The sequence below is a fragment of the Etheostoma cragini genome, chromosome 10, assembly GCF_013103735.1.
Source record: "Etheostoma cragini isolate CJK2018 chromosome 10, CSU_Ecrag_1.0, whole genome shotgun sequence".
Classification (NCBI taxonomy): Eukaryota; Metazoa; Chordata; class Actinopteri; order Perciformes; family Percidae; genus Etheostoma; species Etheostoma cragini.
The window spans coordinates 3684496-3700445 of record NC_048416.1 but is presented as its reverse complement, the minus strand read 5'-3'; the positions used below and the strand labels follow the sequence as shown (position 1 = coordinate 3700445).

The 15950-nt window shown below is 39.1% G+C and overlaps 1 protein-coding gene and 1 long non-coding RNA gene across 6 annotated transcripts in view; one reads left to right on the top strand and one right to left on the bottom strand.

Annotated features, from left to right (window-relative positions):
- LOC117951300 overlaps positions 1 to 11806 on the bottom strand; it is a 21565-nt gene extending 9759 nt beyond the window's left edge. The window contains exons 1-2 of the long non-coding RNA XR_004658139.1: positions 11794 to 11806; positions 11164 to 11170 (exon numbers count right to left, since the gene is read on the bottom strand). This is a non-coding gene — a long non-coding RNA (uncharacterized LOC117951300). The remainder of the gene's footprint in view (positions 1 to 11163; positions 11171 to 11793) is intronic.
- Positions 1 to 15950, top strand: part of il1rapl2 (interleukin 1 receptor accessory protein-like 2) — a 464615-nt gene that overhangs the window by 277646 nt on the left and 171019 nt on the right. For all 5 annotated transcript variants that reach the window (XM_034882944.1, XM_034882941.1, XM_034882942.1 and 2 more), the window contains 2 exons: positions 6868 to 7037; positions 8779 to 8882. In XM_034882944.1, coding sequence (XP_034738835.1) covers positions 6868 to 7037; positions 8779 to 8882 — 274 coding nt within the window. The remainder of the gene's footprint in view (positions 1 to 6867; positions 7038 to 8778; positions 8883 to 15950) is intronic.

The following is a 15950-nucleotide window of genomic DNA, read 5'->3' as shown; positions in this document are numbered from 1 at the left end:
CCCCCCCCCCCCCACACAAACTCAAAGTTCATAAATGCTGGTTTATGTTATTTCATGTATAGTTTAATGTTGTTTTGTTGATAATTTGTGGGTATTTTTAATGTGTTTTGGTAACCAGTATTGGTCGATTAGTTTGATTAGATGTTCATGTTTTGCGGATGAATTAACAATATGATTTTGTCCCCTTTGGATTCTTTCACGATACATTAGGGCCAATACATTTGTATTGCGATTTTCAGATATTGTGATTCCAAAAGTATAGGGATTTGATAGTATTGTGATTTTCTTTCCCTTCTTTAACAAAAAACGGAAGATTAATAATACACTTCTGGAGACAATCTATCATGAGACATTTCTACTTTCTACTAGAACTTAGTTTTATGAAAAGAATGCACATCACATTTCAATTGACATGTATTTAATTTGTAAAGAAGTAGTTAACATGGATTTTCTGCATGTTCTGCTCTCGGCCTGTTTTGCTGGAAACGGATAGGTTGTAGTCACCTTCAGCAGTAACGTATAAACAGAAGACATTTAGTAAAAACATGAATAAAAATTAAAGTTTCAACTAGCGTTGGACGAGCCCATGGGCCCACGCGCCTCTGCCCGCGTCGGGGTTACTGGCGGACGCCGCTTCTTGTTACCGGGCATTTGCGCGGCACTCGGACACTTCAAATCGTCACCATTGAAAAGGGAACTCCCTTCTGAGTTCAAAGATACCGTACACAAGACTCATTAGCTGTGAAAGGGGGCAAGACCAAAGCATAGGGGGCGGGTCAAACCCTGCCCAATGAATAAGGAACTCTCTGATGAGTTCAATGATACCTCACACAATGGTCTACCTTAAACAGTTCAAATGTTATGCAAGTGGGCGTGGTTTAAGCATAGTAGGCGGGCTAAACAAACACCAATGAAGAAGGAACTCTGCTGAGTTGAATGACACCTCACACAAGACTCTACCTTGAACGGTTCAAACATTATGAAAGGGGCGTGGTCTGATAATTTGGGCGTGGTCAAATGATTGGGTCGGCTCGGTATCACATGTAGACCACACATTATAAGTTTAATGTAAAGCGGATGATGATTTTTGTCATCTAAGGCTGATTTCCCGGGGCCAGCAGGGGATGCTATGACCAAAACTCAATTTTCGTCTAAAAATGTCCTCAGGCCTGGACATTTACATTATAGAACTTTTGGCCAAAGTAGACAATGTACACTTAAGTTCCAACAACTTCTTTTTTTATCACTAAACTGGCCTCTGGTTAGAATCTACACCTGTTTAATTTTACATCCATGAGCTAGACAAGCAAATTCACTTTACATACCTTCCAGACAAACACATGAAATATCTCTGAACACACAAAAAGCAACAGTCAGTTGGTTTGGTCCAATAATGTCATGACATCATCCGCCCAATAAATACACAGGAAAATGGCCGGCGGCTCCTCCCCAAACATTCCTGAATGGTGGACCAGACAAAGGAGCAAAGACTGTGAGCTGAAATGTAATTTGCTTTTAATTCAACCAGCACTCAACCGCTTGATAGTAAGTGCTGAAATGTTACATAAAAGCATTTGTAAAATTATGGCAAACTTGAAATGAATACAATATGAAAATGACTTGAGTAATGTGTCAATTAAATGTGGACACATGTATGTACACAGGCACAAGGGACAAATTGGAGAGTGCAGGGACACAAATACTTGCTGAAAGAATGTGAAAAGTCTGAACTATATGGCACTGAATGGTAGACATTTACCACAAAAGTGGTGCCATATAACAAAATATGTTAAGTGAGGAGTAAAATGTTATGCTGCTCTATGTCAAGTTGTTACAAAGTATACAGAAATAAATTATTTCATACAAGTACAAATGTCAACCACATTAAACCCTATGGAGCTCATTTCAGAATGTATCTGCTTAACGTTAAGCTAGTCACGCCATGCTCCACTATGATATGCTGTTATCACTTTTAAAGATTTTATACTGATTTCTGTTTTTGTTCTCATTTCCATATTCCATATAGTCTGGAGAACCAGTAATTTGCTAAATCTTAAAATACTGGGTTAATTTGAACCCAATTTGAACGTGTGACACACTGTAGTAGAGCCCGACCGATACGAATGTTTGATTATTTAAAAGTCCGATATGTCGATATATTGGCCGTTATATATTTCGAAAAAAGATCTAAAAACATGTTACAAAACATACAGATTTCCCTAACATTAGTTAATTGTAGTTATTTATGCGCTCACTAAAATAATACGATAATAATTAGTTTTATTGTCACAACTGAACAGAGGATATTATTTAATATATATCAGCATATATTAAAGTTCTGATGGATAAAATTTAAAAAATACAAACTTAAGATACAAAACATAAAGACACATTAACAAAAAAAATCAGTTTTGCCAACACGGACGTTGTAGAGCGCCCTCTGGTGGACAGACTATGCAACGCCAACACTCATAACATGGTTAACCGTCCGTTTTTATTTTTTAAATATTCATGTATCAGAATCATTTATTTGTCATAATAAATGATGATGATTTAATCATTTTTTTAATTGGCCATTATAAATGCTGATACCAATATATCAGGAAATGCCTAATATCCAACGATAATATCGGCCCACCGAGATGTCATTCTACTTTGTAGTTTGGTTTATTTGAAGCTAATGTACTTCTCCTACGTGATTGGTGTTGTTTGTACGAACATGGTGGAATTCGTCAGCGGAATAAAATGTTATGTAATCTATGAGCATAAAAACACCCCAAAACAAGGTTATTTCAACCCCATTTTAATTATTGGTACTATTTCCATGGGGTTGTTCAGCCACACACGATAGGTCAATGTGCTCATCTAATCAACTTGATTTTAGAAGTCCTATGGTCGAGGTAAAAAAAAAGCTCCATTTAAGTTCCATAACTCTAAACGTATTTATTAAGACTGTATGTGTAAATTGTATTCTATGTGTTATTCTTTTTATTGTACGTTTGTTTTATTCTTGGACCTTTATGATGAGAACTATGTGCTGGTTGCTGTAAAGCGGTATGTAAATAAATGTTGATTGATTAATCAAGTGATCCAAAAACTGTATGCAACGATCTAGAGCATTAGTTTGACTTGGTCCCAATCTGCATTGGCAGGCTTCCACTCAGTTTTAGTTTTGTTCCACAGACAGACTTGGCTCCAGATCAATAATTTCAGCATACAGTTGTGAAACTAATTTGTGTCCAATGTGCTTGACTAAACTGTCTAACTGGGTTAAGTCGATACTCAAACTCCAGCGTCAGACTTCAGTTCCACAAGTGGGAGTACTCAACATAAATAGAATATTTGGACGTGTTTGGGCGTGTCAAACCAATATCGCATACTCATCTGAACGTCCTGTACCCAAATGGTTCGGGACGGACACAAGTACAAAACTATATTGTAATCCAAAAGTAACGGAAAGTAATACAGTTACATTACTTTATTATTGTGATACTTGTATTACTAACTACATGTCTTGACAGGTAGTTAGTAATTTTATCGGAATTGCAAAGAAGGTGAAGAACAGTTTTATTCTAAGCATTTTTTGTATACTTTTTCACTTTAGATACATTTTTAGAGAAACCTTGATGATGAAATTGTCAGTCTAACCTAAAAAGTAGTATAACCCCATATTTGTGTTTTTCCCCAAAAAATCTCTTCGCTTTTTCAAACTGTGAAACTTCGCCATTTATCCAGGGTTATTTTAATTCTGCCATTTGGGAACATCCATATGCAAATAGAGCTGACTGGGATGATATATCTGGCCATGCTAACACCTCGCCCACACATTTAATATGTCTGCAGACACACGCAGCTTCACTCTACCCTACACACACATACGCACGCGACAGGCTTATATACACACTCCCACTCACGCACTTACACTCACCTGCGAAGATTAATACACAGCATGCACGAGCAGAAGCAGCGATGAATGAATTATAGTTTGCTTTGGTTATGGCGTGTGTGTGTGTGTGTGTGTGTGTGTGTCTGTGTGTGTGTGCGCGCGTGCAGTTGTGTGTGTGTGTGTGTGTGGTTGTGTGTGTGTTGTCTGAAATAAAAGGCATTAGTCCAGTAGACCAAACTAATGTGATTTTCTGTTAATGTGATACCCTGTGTGTGTGTGTGTGTGTGTGTGTGTGTGTGTGTGTGTGAGAGAGAGAGATCCTCTGTGTTAGGTGTTGAATGGACTGCACTTGCATCTTCAATTTGTGTCAACTCATTAATTTACAACCACAAAGTCCGGCTGATCTATTAATTACTTGATTTTCCACACACATCCAATTCCAAACACACACCTTGAGTTTTTATGACTAATCTTCTGAATATCTGGTAATAAATCTGCATGTGTTCGTGGATACTACAGTAAATCTCTCCTGCCTCTGTATGACCTGATGCATATTGCTAAATCTATAAATGTAACCAATTAAGTGTTTGGTTGTAAATCTGCGCCGCAAACTCATGCAAATTAAGTCTTTAAATCTTTGGATGTGACTTAACTTAACACAAATTACACTTGGCACATTTTACAGTGTGCTAATACACGTGTGCATTGATTTACAGCGGTAGCCACGGTAACAATCCACTTCTCGCATAGAACTTCTGACTTCAGAGTGCAGAAATGGAACAAGGGGCATCACATTAGGGTGTATTCTCTAGGGGTTAACTGCAAAACTGGCAATATGTGATTATGATTATGTGAAAGAAATATCTGCATTCATATGTGTACGGGAAGTAGGCGGGGCTTTGTCTGGATAGGACATTTTAAAACATTTACGTATACTTATTTAAGGAGAAGGGGCGCCCAGATGGCTCTGTTGGTAAAGCAGGCGCCCATTAACAGTATAGAGGTTTACTCCTCGACCCCCCCCCCCCGTTTCATGTCTTCATCTGTCCTATCAAATTCATAGCTAAAAATACCCAAAAAATAATGCTCCGTTTATACCCAATCTTGACCCATTAACCTGTTTCCTGTGGAATGTTCCAAACAGCGTTTTTTTTTTTGCATTCCTCAACTTTCCCACTCTTGTGTTGCCCCTGTCTCGTTTTTTTTGGAACGTGCAGGCATTAAATTCAAAATGACTGAATATTTGCAAAGAAAATCAGTTCAAATGCTAAATATCTTGTCTTTGTAGCGTTTGCAATTGAATACAGGTTGAAAAGGATTTGCAAATCATTGTATTCTTGTTTTTTACCTTTAATACAACGTCCCGACTTCATTGGACTTGGGGTTTGTATTGTTAATCGCAATTGTTTCTGAGACTATTAATTGTACAGTGAAATTGGGAATTGTTACAACTCTAAGAGATTAGAACTAGACTTTATTAATCCCACACTGGGGACATTCCTTTCCTAGGCTCAGTCAGATTGTGTTAATATGGTGCTAATTCTATTTAAACTTCATTATGCGATCATACACACAATAACGCCTTGTGCACTGGTTATTTCCAGTGTTGCTTGCTAAAATACCAAGAGGACAATGATGAATGTGAGGGTGAGGAGGTATATCTTTTGGCCAGATGACCGATCCAAGGGGGCTTTATTGCTGCGGGGTAGAGCTGTAATTCAGAGGGAAAGTGCCTGAAGGCTTGAGTTAAAACGGAGCACATGTATCTGTGCCTCAGACGATAAGAGAAGGGGGGGAATGAAGTCAGAGGACCAAAAGGAGGACAGAAGAGAAGGAGCAGAAGGGGGAGGGGGGGTCCATTTGGGAAAGCTCCTTGTCATTTTCCGTCCTGACTTCTACATCTCACCAGCTCTTACTTTTCTTCCATCTACGACTTGTTTTCTGTTCGTTCTGGCTGACCGGGTCGCACCCCGACATCGTAACATCCTCTTTTTTTCTTCTTTTTGCTCTCTCTTCCTTTATTTCTCGTTGTCACGTATCTTCCACATAAAGGAATAAATCCCTAAAAATAAGAAAAAAACCTTCTGGCCGCTCATTGCCCGTCATTGACAAAAGGAAGGAATGTATAGCTACAGTTAAAATACATTATATTTTGTTAGAAATTCTCCCATACAAAGCTGCTCAATTATTCAAAAAGGTCAAAACGTTAAAAATGTACTTAAATTAATTGTAAAAAGCTCAAAAACTAAAATGTCGCAAAGTGTAATAAAAGGTCAGAAAAAACAAAAAACTAAACAAAAATTCAAAAATGGAGATAAAAGTGACAACGTGGACTTCTTTTGAGCCCCCAAAACTAACCTCTGTGCGGGAAGAAGAAGAAGAAAGCAAACATTTGGTTGAAAAAGTGAAATTAAAACAAAGGAATTCTATTTGTCCATCCTTTGATCTTTTCTTTCCGATGTTCAATTACAGCTCCTAATACGCTAACTTTTTCATTATTGTCACTCTTTCTAGTTATGCCTTTAACATAAATCAACATTTTCTGTATCTAGCTCTCTTATTCTTTATTGCCCCCTTCAACTCGTTCGTAGAAGACAACACACCCACACACATTCTCAATTTCATATTCAATGCTTTGTTGCCTTGAAGGTAGAGAGCAATATTACTGAATAAACAAAACAATCTCCCTGTCACTCACGCTCTTTTTCACTCTCATTTTTTCCCCTATCACTCTTTCTCCCCGCCAAGCATGTTTTCTTTATAAAGAATCGCCCACAACAATTTTTTTTGTTGATGATCATTCATGTTTTGCTTTCCAACCTATTTGTGTTTCTAACCCTGTTTCCTGTTTTCATCAATAATTCTCGCCCTTGCAGTTTAAAGCAGAGTTGTATGGAGTCTTTCCACTCTGTATACTGTATGTACTGTATATCTATCACCACATCCTCAATATTCCCCTGTCTGTTTTTCTCTCCTTACAGTGGATGGATGCATAGACTGGTCGGTGGATCTGAAGGAGTACCATGTTTTGGCTGGGGAACCCGTTCGGGTGAAATGTGCCTTGTTCTACAGCTACATCCGAACCAACTACACCATGGCAACCAACGCCAAGCTGCGCCTCATCTGGTACAAGAACAAAGGAGATGCTGAGGTAAGATCACTTGGAATAATGGCTGAAATAATAGGTGGATATGGAAGAACACAATCAACGATAACGTGGAAAAAAATCAATCAAATTGAATATATCTCATGTGGTTCTTACATTTTTGTGTTTTTATTTTTAAATAATTAGAATTAAAAAGTCATCACAATCATTTATAATTTTTTTGGGTTATTTCAAACCATAACAATGACATATCAGATCGTCCTCACCCAGAAAACGCCTGTATAGGTTGATTTTGCAAGCAGCTTATAACAACCCATACCGTTGCACTTTAATTAGGTACGTAAATTAAACAAATATAGTTATTTTAACCCAAAATATGACTATTTCCTAAATGTAGCCAAGTCGTTTTGTGAGGGGATGCGCAAGTTGTAAAGAGTTAACGTCACAACGTTAAGATGTTCAAAACAGCGACCGTTTCACAATGTGTGCCAGTCACGGGAAAATAAATTTTTCTTGAAACCCAGAAAACAACCGTATATGTTGATTGTGCAAGCAGCTTATAACAACCCATATTTCATGTTTGTTAGGCAGCGACCTCTAGTAGCCGTAGTAATTATCATAGAGGAAACGAGGAAGTGAAGTGACAAAGTGCAAGAGCTCCAAATTCCACACAAAGAGGCAGGTCGGGTTGGTTAATGTGTCAAACAACAGGAATGTCACCCAGGAGACCGTACTTACTGGACTGCAAACTTAACTTACTTCTGTACATTAATACTTATTTGAACCCAAACCTTGACTTTTTCCTAAACCAAGCCAAGTTGTTTTGTTAAAATTCACAACGTTTACGTGTGTAAAACAGCAACCGTTTCACAACGTCGCTGGAAAATACGTTTTTTCTTCAAAGTAATTAAAAGTTAGTTTTATTTATATGAACATAAGAGACTGCCCCCCCCCCCCCCAAAAAAAAAAAAAAACGCCCACATGTGTTGTTTTTCCAAGCAGCAATTAGTAGTAGTAGTAATAGTAGCTAGTAGCCTTAGCAGTTAATAAGAGAGCAAAGCAGGAAGTAACATGACGAACTACAAGACGGCAAAATGTCCGTCTTAGCACTAAATGGAGAAAGGTCAGAGTGGGGGGAATGCACAAAGAAAGGCGCCCGACTAGTTGCGGGGTTGCTGCTTTGCTCAAGAGCACCTTGGCAGGGCCAGGAGGTGAACTGGCACGTCTCCATCTACCAGTCCACCACCATACTTTGGTCCGTATGATTTTTGATCATGCACAACAACAAAAAAGCTGCCAGAATGAAACCCCATTTTCAGCACCATGGGTGCCACTCAACCAGGCATGCCAAAACACTTTAAAATCAAATTCAATATTCAATGGAAAATGAGCTCAAAATGACACAGCGCAACATGGTGTCAACATAAAACACAGCACTTTCCAGCCGGAGAGTGGAGGCGAAAACAAAATACTTTCACCTAGGAAACACCTCAGGAGTTCCTCAGGAGTGATGTAATCCAAACCACAATGTTTTCCCTTAACAAAACAATTCATTTTGTTGCCTAAACTTAACTGTCATCACCGCATCACGTTTAAGATGTTCACTAATCGCACTATAGACCAGAAAAGGGGAAATCCCACGCACCCTGCCTATGTTATTACCAGGGAGAGACTTTATGGACTTCATGTCTTTCTCTACTCAAAACCCTATTATTTAAATAACTGTCATCATTTCAGTCATTTTTTTGTATTGCTTCAACATTGTATTTTCTATTGTGTCCTTTAGGAGCCTATCATCTTCTCAGGTCATAGACTGAGTAAAGAAGACGACTCCATCTGGTTCAGATCTGCTGAAATGGAAGACAATGGCTTCTACACCTGTGTACTAAGGTAACCTGCGCACATACGCAGACTTACAAAAATAACTTGACACTGTCATGAGTCAACCCCAAAAAGTAGAATGGTAAAAAATGGGTTTGGTGTATATTCCTGATTCTCCAAGAGTTTTACCAGCGAGCACACAAAATATCTTTGGGCCGACTGACATGCAGCAGTGCTCTTAAAGTTTGTTCCTCAGTATTGTGATTTCATCACATGGGAACACCTTTGGAATAGATTTCTGACTCGCGGTCTCCTGTCTGTATACAGGTGGCCATTTACATTCCGCTGGAAAATAGCAGCACTTTGTTGGTGTTTTGGATAAAACTAAATGTTATTAGGAACCTCTTGTATCCATTTGGAGAGGAAAATGCCCCCTGCCCTAGCTAATGAATATTCATGTCATTTTAAACCACAGATGAATGGTGTTTCAAAAATAAGAATATTTTATTATTGTGAGATATTCACTATGGAACTTTGCTATATATTTGAATTCCTAGTATACAGATTAGTCAGTCAGTAGAACAAAAAGTCTTTCAGCGTTACTTAATTACATTTGTTGAGGTCTGTGTGTGTGTGTGTGTGTGTTTTCCCTGCTAGGTATGGGTAATGCTGCCAATATAATAAATTGAATATGTACAATATGGCTGTTGATACTACAGCAAAATTTGGCCTGAGTCCTACGTGGCCCATTAGGGATGTGTGTGTATGAATTTCTTTGATACTACAGTGGTGGTGGTGAGGTACCAAGTTGTGCACCAGTGGACTTCGTAGCCCAGAACAAGGCTTACATTGTTTACCTGCAGTCGGTCCTCTAGTGGTTGTAGTAATTGGTAGGGTGGTGGATGGGTCAGACAAACACAGGACTTTCACCCAGGAGGGTCAGGTTCTATTTTAAGTCCTATGTGAAACTAAGAAGTAAATTGCAAGTTATTTTTGACTTAAAGCGCCCATTTTCTTCTCATTTTCAGGTTCATAATTGTATTTTGAAGTTATACCAGAATAGGTTTCATTTTCAAAAAACACCGTATTTTTGTTGTACTGCACATGGCTGTAGATCCTGTTTTCACCCTGTGCGTTTAGGTCTCTGTTTTAGCTCCAGAGTGAGACATCTCATTTCTATACTATTCTATCTTTGTAGGGAGCTGCACATGCTCAGTAGCTAGGTAAGATCCCATCAGCTAGATAACTCTTTATCCAGCTTTGCTCAGTCAAGGTAGGATCAGCTGGGAGAATTCTTCTGGTACGAGGGGCACTTGTGGAATACCTGCAGAACAGGGACAGGAAGTAGTTCTTTTGGAGATTATGGTTAACTAGTGTGTGTTGTAGCAGTGTGTTGCCATTGAGATGGCAGTAGCATGTTAAGGTTAGCCACCTCGTCTCGGCTAGTGGCGTAGAAAGCCGTGCAGATGTGGAACAGCTCACCCGGAGACTGAAGACAGAGGACATTCAATAACCGTATCTCACTCAAAACAGCATGGAAAGATTTTTTTCCAAGTTTGTATGCGTGTGGAAGCACCAGAGACACAAAATAACACCCAAAATCCCAGAAAAAGTGATTTCTTTTCATAATATGGGCTCTTTAACAAACATCAGGTTCAGTGACACACGCGTAACTGGAAGTGAAGTCTGATTTGAACTAGAACTATGATCATTTTCTAAACAAAACCAAGTACTGCAACCATTTAACATTAAAGACATGTTTAAAATTTAAAATCTTTATGTTCAAACCCACCACCGATGTTCTCTGGTTTAGATATGCTACTACTGTATTCTCTACGCTCCTGTGGACCAGCATGTCAGTTTAGGTTCCAAATAAATTTTGGCCCACCTAGTTGTGCGCAAAAACCCCAAAGACGACAAACTGTATTTAAACTGTAGTCACGCTACACTCAAAGCAGAATTTGGCACATTTGCCTACTTTGAGACTCCGAAGTAGCCCACAGAAGCAGAGAACTTTCATATTCAGGCTGTGGAACAAGTTACTTTGAGCCGGCTGGGTGGTAGCCTGCTTTTAAAAATGTAATCATTGTTCTGCTTGATTTGCAATACTCTGTGATGGCTAAGGAACTTTTTTGCAGACTTTTGTAGGGCTTTATATCAACAAAAATGCAACAAGAAAAAAAAGTGCCGGAGAAAGGAACAAAAAGTAAAATGTAAAGATTTGACAAATGTAAAAAAAAGAAAGGAAAAAACCAACGAGCAGTAATACAGTCAAAGAAATTGATTTTTTCAGTAAAAGCATGTGAATGTCATTTCCCAGGGGGGCCCCTTCTGAAAGTGAGTTTGACACCCCTGCCCTAGACTGTTTTGGTTGCCCCCCCTCTACTTGATCCTTGTTTGTTCACCACCTTCCATGTCGTCGCTGTCCCTTCGTCGCTACACCTCTGTCTCCTCCATCTCATCTTCTTCAGCTTCTCTCTTCCGTCCCATATTTCTCCATTTGCGCTCTCTCGCTCGCTCGCTCTCTCTCTCTCTCTCTCTCACTCTCTCCCAATTTTCAATTTCCAATTTCATCTTGCTAAAGATAGATAGACTTTTATTGATCCCAAAAAATGGGAAATTATAGTGTTACCGCAGCAAAGTCAGTCACACAGCACAGAATATAAATGTAAATGAAATACTAGGATACAATATACATGAAATAAAATATAACAACAAATATTTGAATATATACAGAAAGGGTAAACAAAATGTGCAACTGCATAAATAGTATGCTAAAATGTGAATAAACCTATTGTGCAGGTTGCCCTTAGTGCAGTATTAGTATAGTATACTATGTAGTAAAGTGCAGTATTGTGGTGTCTCAGGGTCTTCTCAGCACCCAGTGATGACGCATTAAAGAGTTTTATTGCCTGTGGAAGGAATGATTTCCTTTATTGGCGTGACAAAAAATACATCTGTGTTGCCAAAGCATAAGAACAAACATACATATACACAAGGAGTAAATACCTACATCTGAATTAATAATACAAGTAAACGGGATGATTATGATAAAACTGCAGATACTAAACAAATTCTGGGCGTGCTATTGCTGAAACAACAATATGGAGAAAAAATATATCCAAATGTTAATATGTGGCCCAATGACTGGAAAGTAATCTTCTTTTGATGGTCTTGAAAGATCCTCTCAGTGTAATGGGGGGGGCGGGGGTGTGAGGCTTGAGGGTATAGATTGCATATATATATATATATATATATATATATATATATATATATATATGGTGCTATTAGCTATAACTATGCTATAACACTCGCTCTCTCTCTTCCACTCGTGCTGATCTTATCTGCAGCCGATTCTCTTTATCTCGCCTCATCACCCTCCCCTCTCTACCTCCCCCTCTTCTGCTCTCCTCCCACCTCCTTTTCCTCCCAGAGCTTGACACCTATCCTCCTTAATAAGCTCTCTTTCTCTCTCTCTCTCTCTCTCGCTCTCTCTCTTGCTTTCTCGCTTTCTCTTTCCTCCTCTCTCTCAGCATGACAACCTAATTAGGGCTTGGTGTCTGTCATTGTCTCAGGGTCTCTTATTAATGCACACACACGCACACTCACACTCACTCTCTCTCACTCTCTCTCACACACACACACACACACACACACACACACACACACACAACACCTCCTGTGCTATAGTTGGGAGCCACCGATTGGGGCATGTGTTATTACTAGAAGGTTGTATCCAGGGAAATCTGAGAATGTCTTTAAATGTATTTGTTGCCTTTCTGATCTGATTATTGTTGTTCATATTTTGCCTTTTTTTTACACACCCACTGCCAGTGCCCTGAGATAAAAGCTACTTTCTCACATTTCCACCTGAAACTCAGTTCTAACTGACATGAGGCCGTGTTAATACAGGCACAATCAAAACAGATTCATCTCAGTTGCAGCCATAACCTCTCCAATATGCCTAACTTTTCAGAAATTGGTGTGATGTTTTACCTTCACACCCATACTGCTTACACATTGTACAAATCATTATACACATTTTTTTTGCCTTGGTAACAGTCTAAACAGTGAATTTTTGGAGACAAAAGATATATTTGAGAGTGGAACAATTATAGAACTATTATATAGATATTAGGTAGATATGAAATGATCGGGGGGGCAGTGTCTCAGTCCGTAGGGGGTTGGGAACCGGAGGGTTGCTGGTTTAAGTCCCCGTACGGTCCAAAGCAGTGTGTGGACTGGTAGCTGAAAAGATGCCACTTCACCTCCTGGGTACCGCCAGCTGATCTTGAGCAAGGCTCTAACCCCCCCCCCCCCACCCCCCCAGAACCACACAAGTTGCTGGTCCACCACTGTCAGCTCCCCACATCTCTCCATTAGTGCATGAATAGGTCCTCAGCATGTGTGTGTGTATTTCAGGCCTATGTGTAGTGATTACTAACAAAAAAAAGTATAAATTGTAATTTCCCCACTTGGGATCAATAAACAATTTAAGTTATTATTTAAAAAAATGATCTAGTCACAGCCCTGGATTTTTCTTTTTTTGTCTATCAAATATTTTACATTGCACACCTAGTATGTTGTTGCCATTTCTTACAAATAAATAGGAAAATTATATTCATACATTCTATAGTGTCTATTATCTATGGATGAAGAGCCAAATGAAGCTCAAAGCGTGCAGCTCCCAGTGGCTCCCTGCCTTCTTGGCAGTGCCTGATGTCGGCTATTCCAACAATAATAACTGTAATAAGAAAAGTGTGCACGCCCTGTGCAGGAGACTAGTAGATTTTATTAATGTGTTAAAATAACAATAAAATATTGTGTTATTGACTTTAGACCAGGTTTTTGTTGGTCAATGGCACAATCACTTTCCACTGCCTCAAGATAGCGATACGCCAAGAATTCACCTGAACACACCTCCCTGTTGGACCAAAGATGGGCGCAGGTGCAATTGCTATTTAAGATGGGAAGTTGACATACTGCGTCGGTGTTAAACTAGCAAAGACACTTGCGTCGGGCTTTGCTCTGTGCTGGGGTCAAGATAGGGCCCTATGTGTCAGATATCTCCATGAAAGATTCTCCAAAAGGCACAAACACAGCCAAGAGGTCAAGTGCAGTGACTTGGATTAGCGGCTTAGTTTAGCGGCTAGCCTCCTGTCAATCAAAGTGACAATTCCCTTAATTATGCAGAACTTCAAGCCTAAGTATATTTTACAGTTGTCACGAAGGGGGTACTTAGGGGGGTTTTACACCTACCAGGTTTGGTTCAAACGTTCTGGCTTTTTAGTTTGATGCGAACCAAAGTTACAGGTTTGAATCCTCCCCCGGATCATGGTCCGGACCATACAGACGAAATTTGGTCCTACCAAATGTGGTGGTCTCGGTCCGTATCAAACTGAACCACGGTCTGGTTCATTTCTAGCGTGAAAGCTTTCTTTTTGGGTGGTTCGAACTCATTGACCAAATGCAGGAAGCTCTGACAGGCTATTGTTGGGTTTTAAATGAAGCGTTGCTCCTTTAAGGAATAGCTCAGTGCTTTGTGTGTATGTAATGAAAGATAGTGGAGGTGGATAAGCTCAGAGCAAACCACTGTCGGATATCAGAGCAAAGAATAAATCAGCAGTTTACTTAAGTGGTGGTGAATGTAGTTTAGGTTTTAGTTTTCTGTCTGAATGAGAGCAGCAGTCAGTTGAGAAAACTCAGCAGAGAGAGGATCATAGAAGAGGATATGAGAGGATGGATAATCCTGTCTACAAACTAATCAATTACAAGTATCGGGAGACATGGATCACGTATAGAACAGTACTTAGTTATGTCATGTATAGTTCTTGATTGTGACTAACAACTGTAGTGTGAAACCACAAACCAAAACAGGAGCCTTGGTCCGTACCTTAGTTTGGACTATCAGATGTGAAAATCCTTTAGTTAAAGAGACCAAAAGCGTTTGATGAGTTCACACAGGAGTCATCTCCCTGCTTATGAAGGAAACCTGTATATCAGAAGAAGTACTTCTTGGTTTGTCTTGTTTGTAGGAAAAATGTATCAGTTGTATTGAAAATGCATGTTTCAACTCTGTTGGCCTACGGCAAAATGATTGTCATTCACCCTCAATATTGATCTTTTTCCTGACCTCTACAAAGAGGCCCAGGCCTCTTTAATTCATGGAGTATGCCCTGGGTCTGCCCGGAGCTTTGTAGCTGCCCACCAACAAGCCCCTCAAGCATTCAGACATCCTGCCTTCACTTTGTTGTCATCAAGAATATTAATCTGACTGAAGACAAATATAAGATACCGGTAGATGTTGTTGAGCACTTTCCCAAAACATTGACACATTTCCTGCGATTTCTGGTTTTTAGTTTCTAAAATTGTGTAGACAGTTTAGGAGACGGAGAAGCAATCAACCAATCAAGGTTTGTATGCAGGATTAAGAATAGCAACACCATCTTCATAGATAACTAGCTACATCTAAGTAAAACGGCCACGGAATGGTAATAAGCAAGCATAAGGTTTTCTTTAAGTCGTCATGACAAAATAAATAATCTGCACATTACTTCAATCTCGAAAAAACATAAAATGTGCTTTTCCTGGCAGCCACTGCAGTTTCGTCGACTGAAAATGATATTGGTTGGATATCATTTTATGGATGGATGTTGGATGTTACGTACAATTGAGATACTGCTGTGTTTTGCAGACGACACTGTGCTTTTTGTCATATGTTGTGTGGATAGGTTGGCAGATTTTCTGACAGCCTCCCTGTGTTTCTTTCTTATTCAATTAAAATATGATTACAATTCCATCTTTACAAGGGCTAGAATAAATGTTTTTTAACATTATGTATGTATATTAAACTACGGAGAATTTTCTCCGGGTCTGCAGTGCCCCATAGAATTTAATGAGCTTTGTAGTGAGTGATCTCATTGTTAAACTGTCAGACTCACAACTTTTGGATAACACAGAATTGCATAGAAACGGACCGATAATGATCAAGCAGGTATTACGGAATGATTCTGTGGTATTATCTTCTATTTAAAATATGTGATGACTCCCTGTTAAACCATTCTAGCTTCTTTATGGTTGTAGCTGTAAAGAAAATAGTTTTGCATCTTCTTTTAATGTTGTCCTGTGGAACGAAAT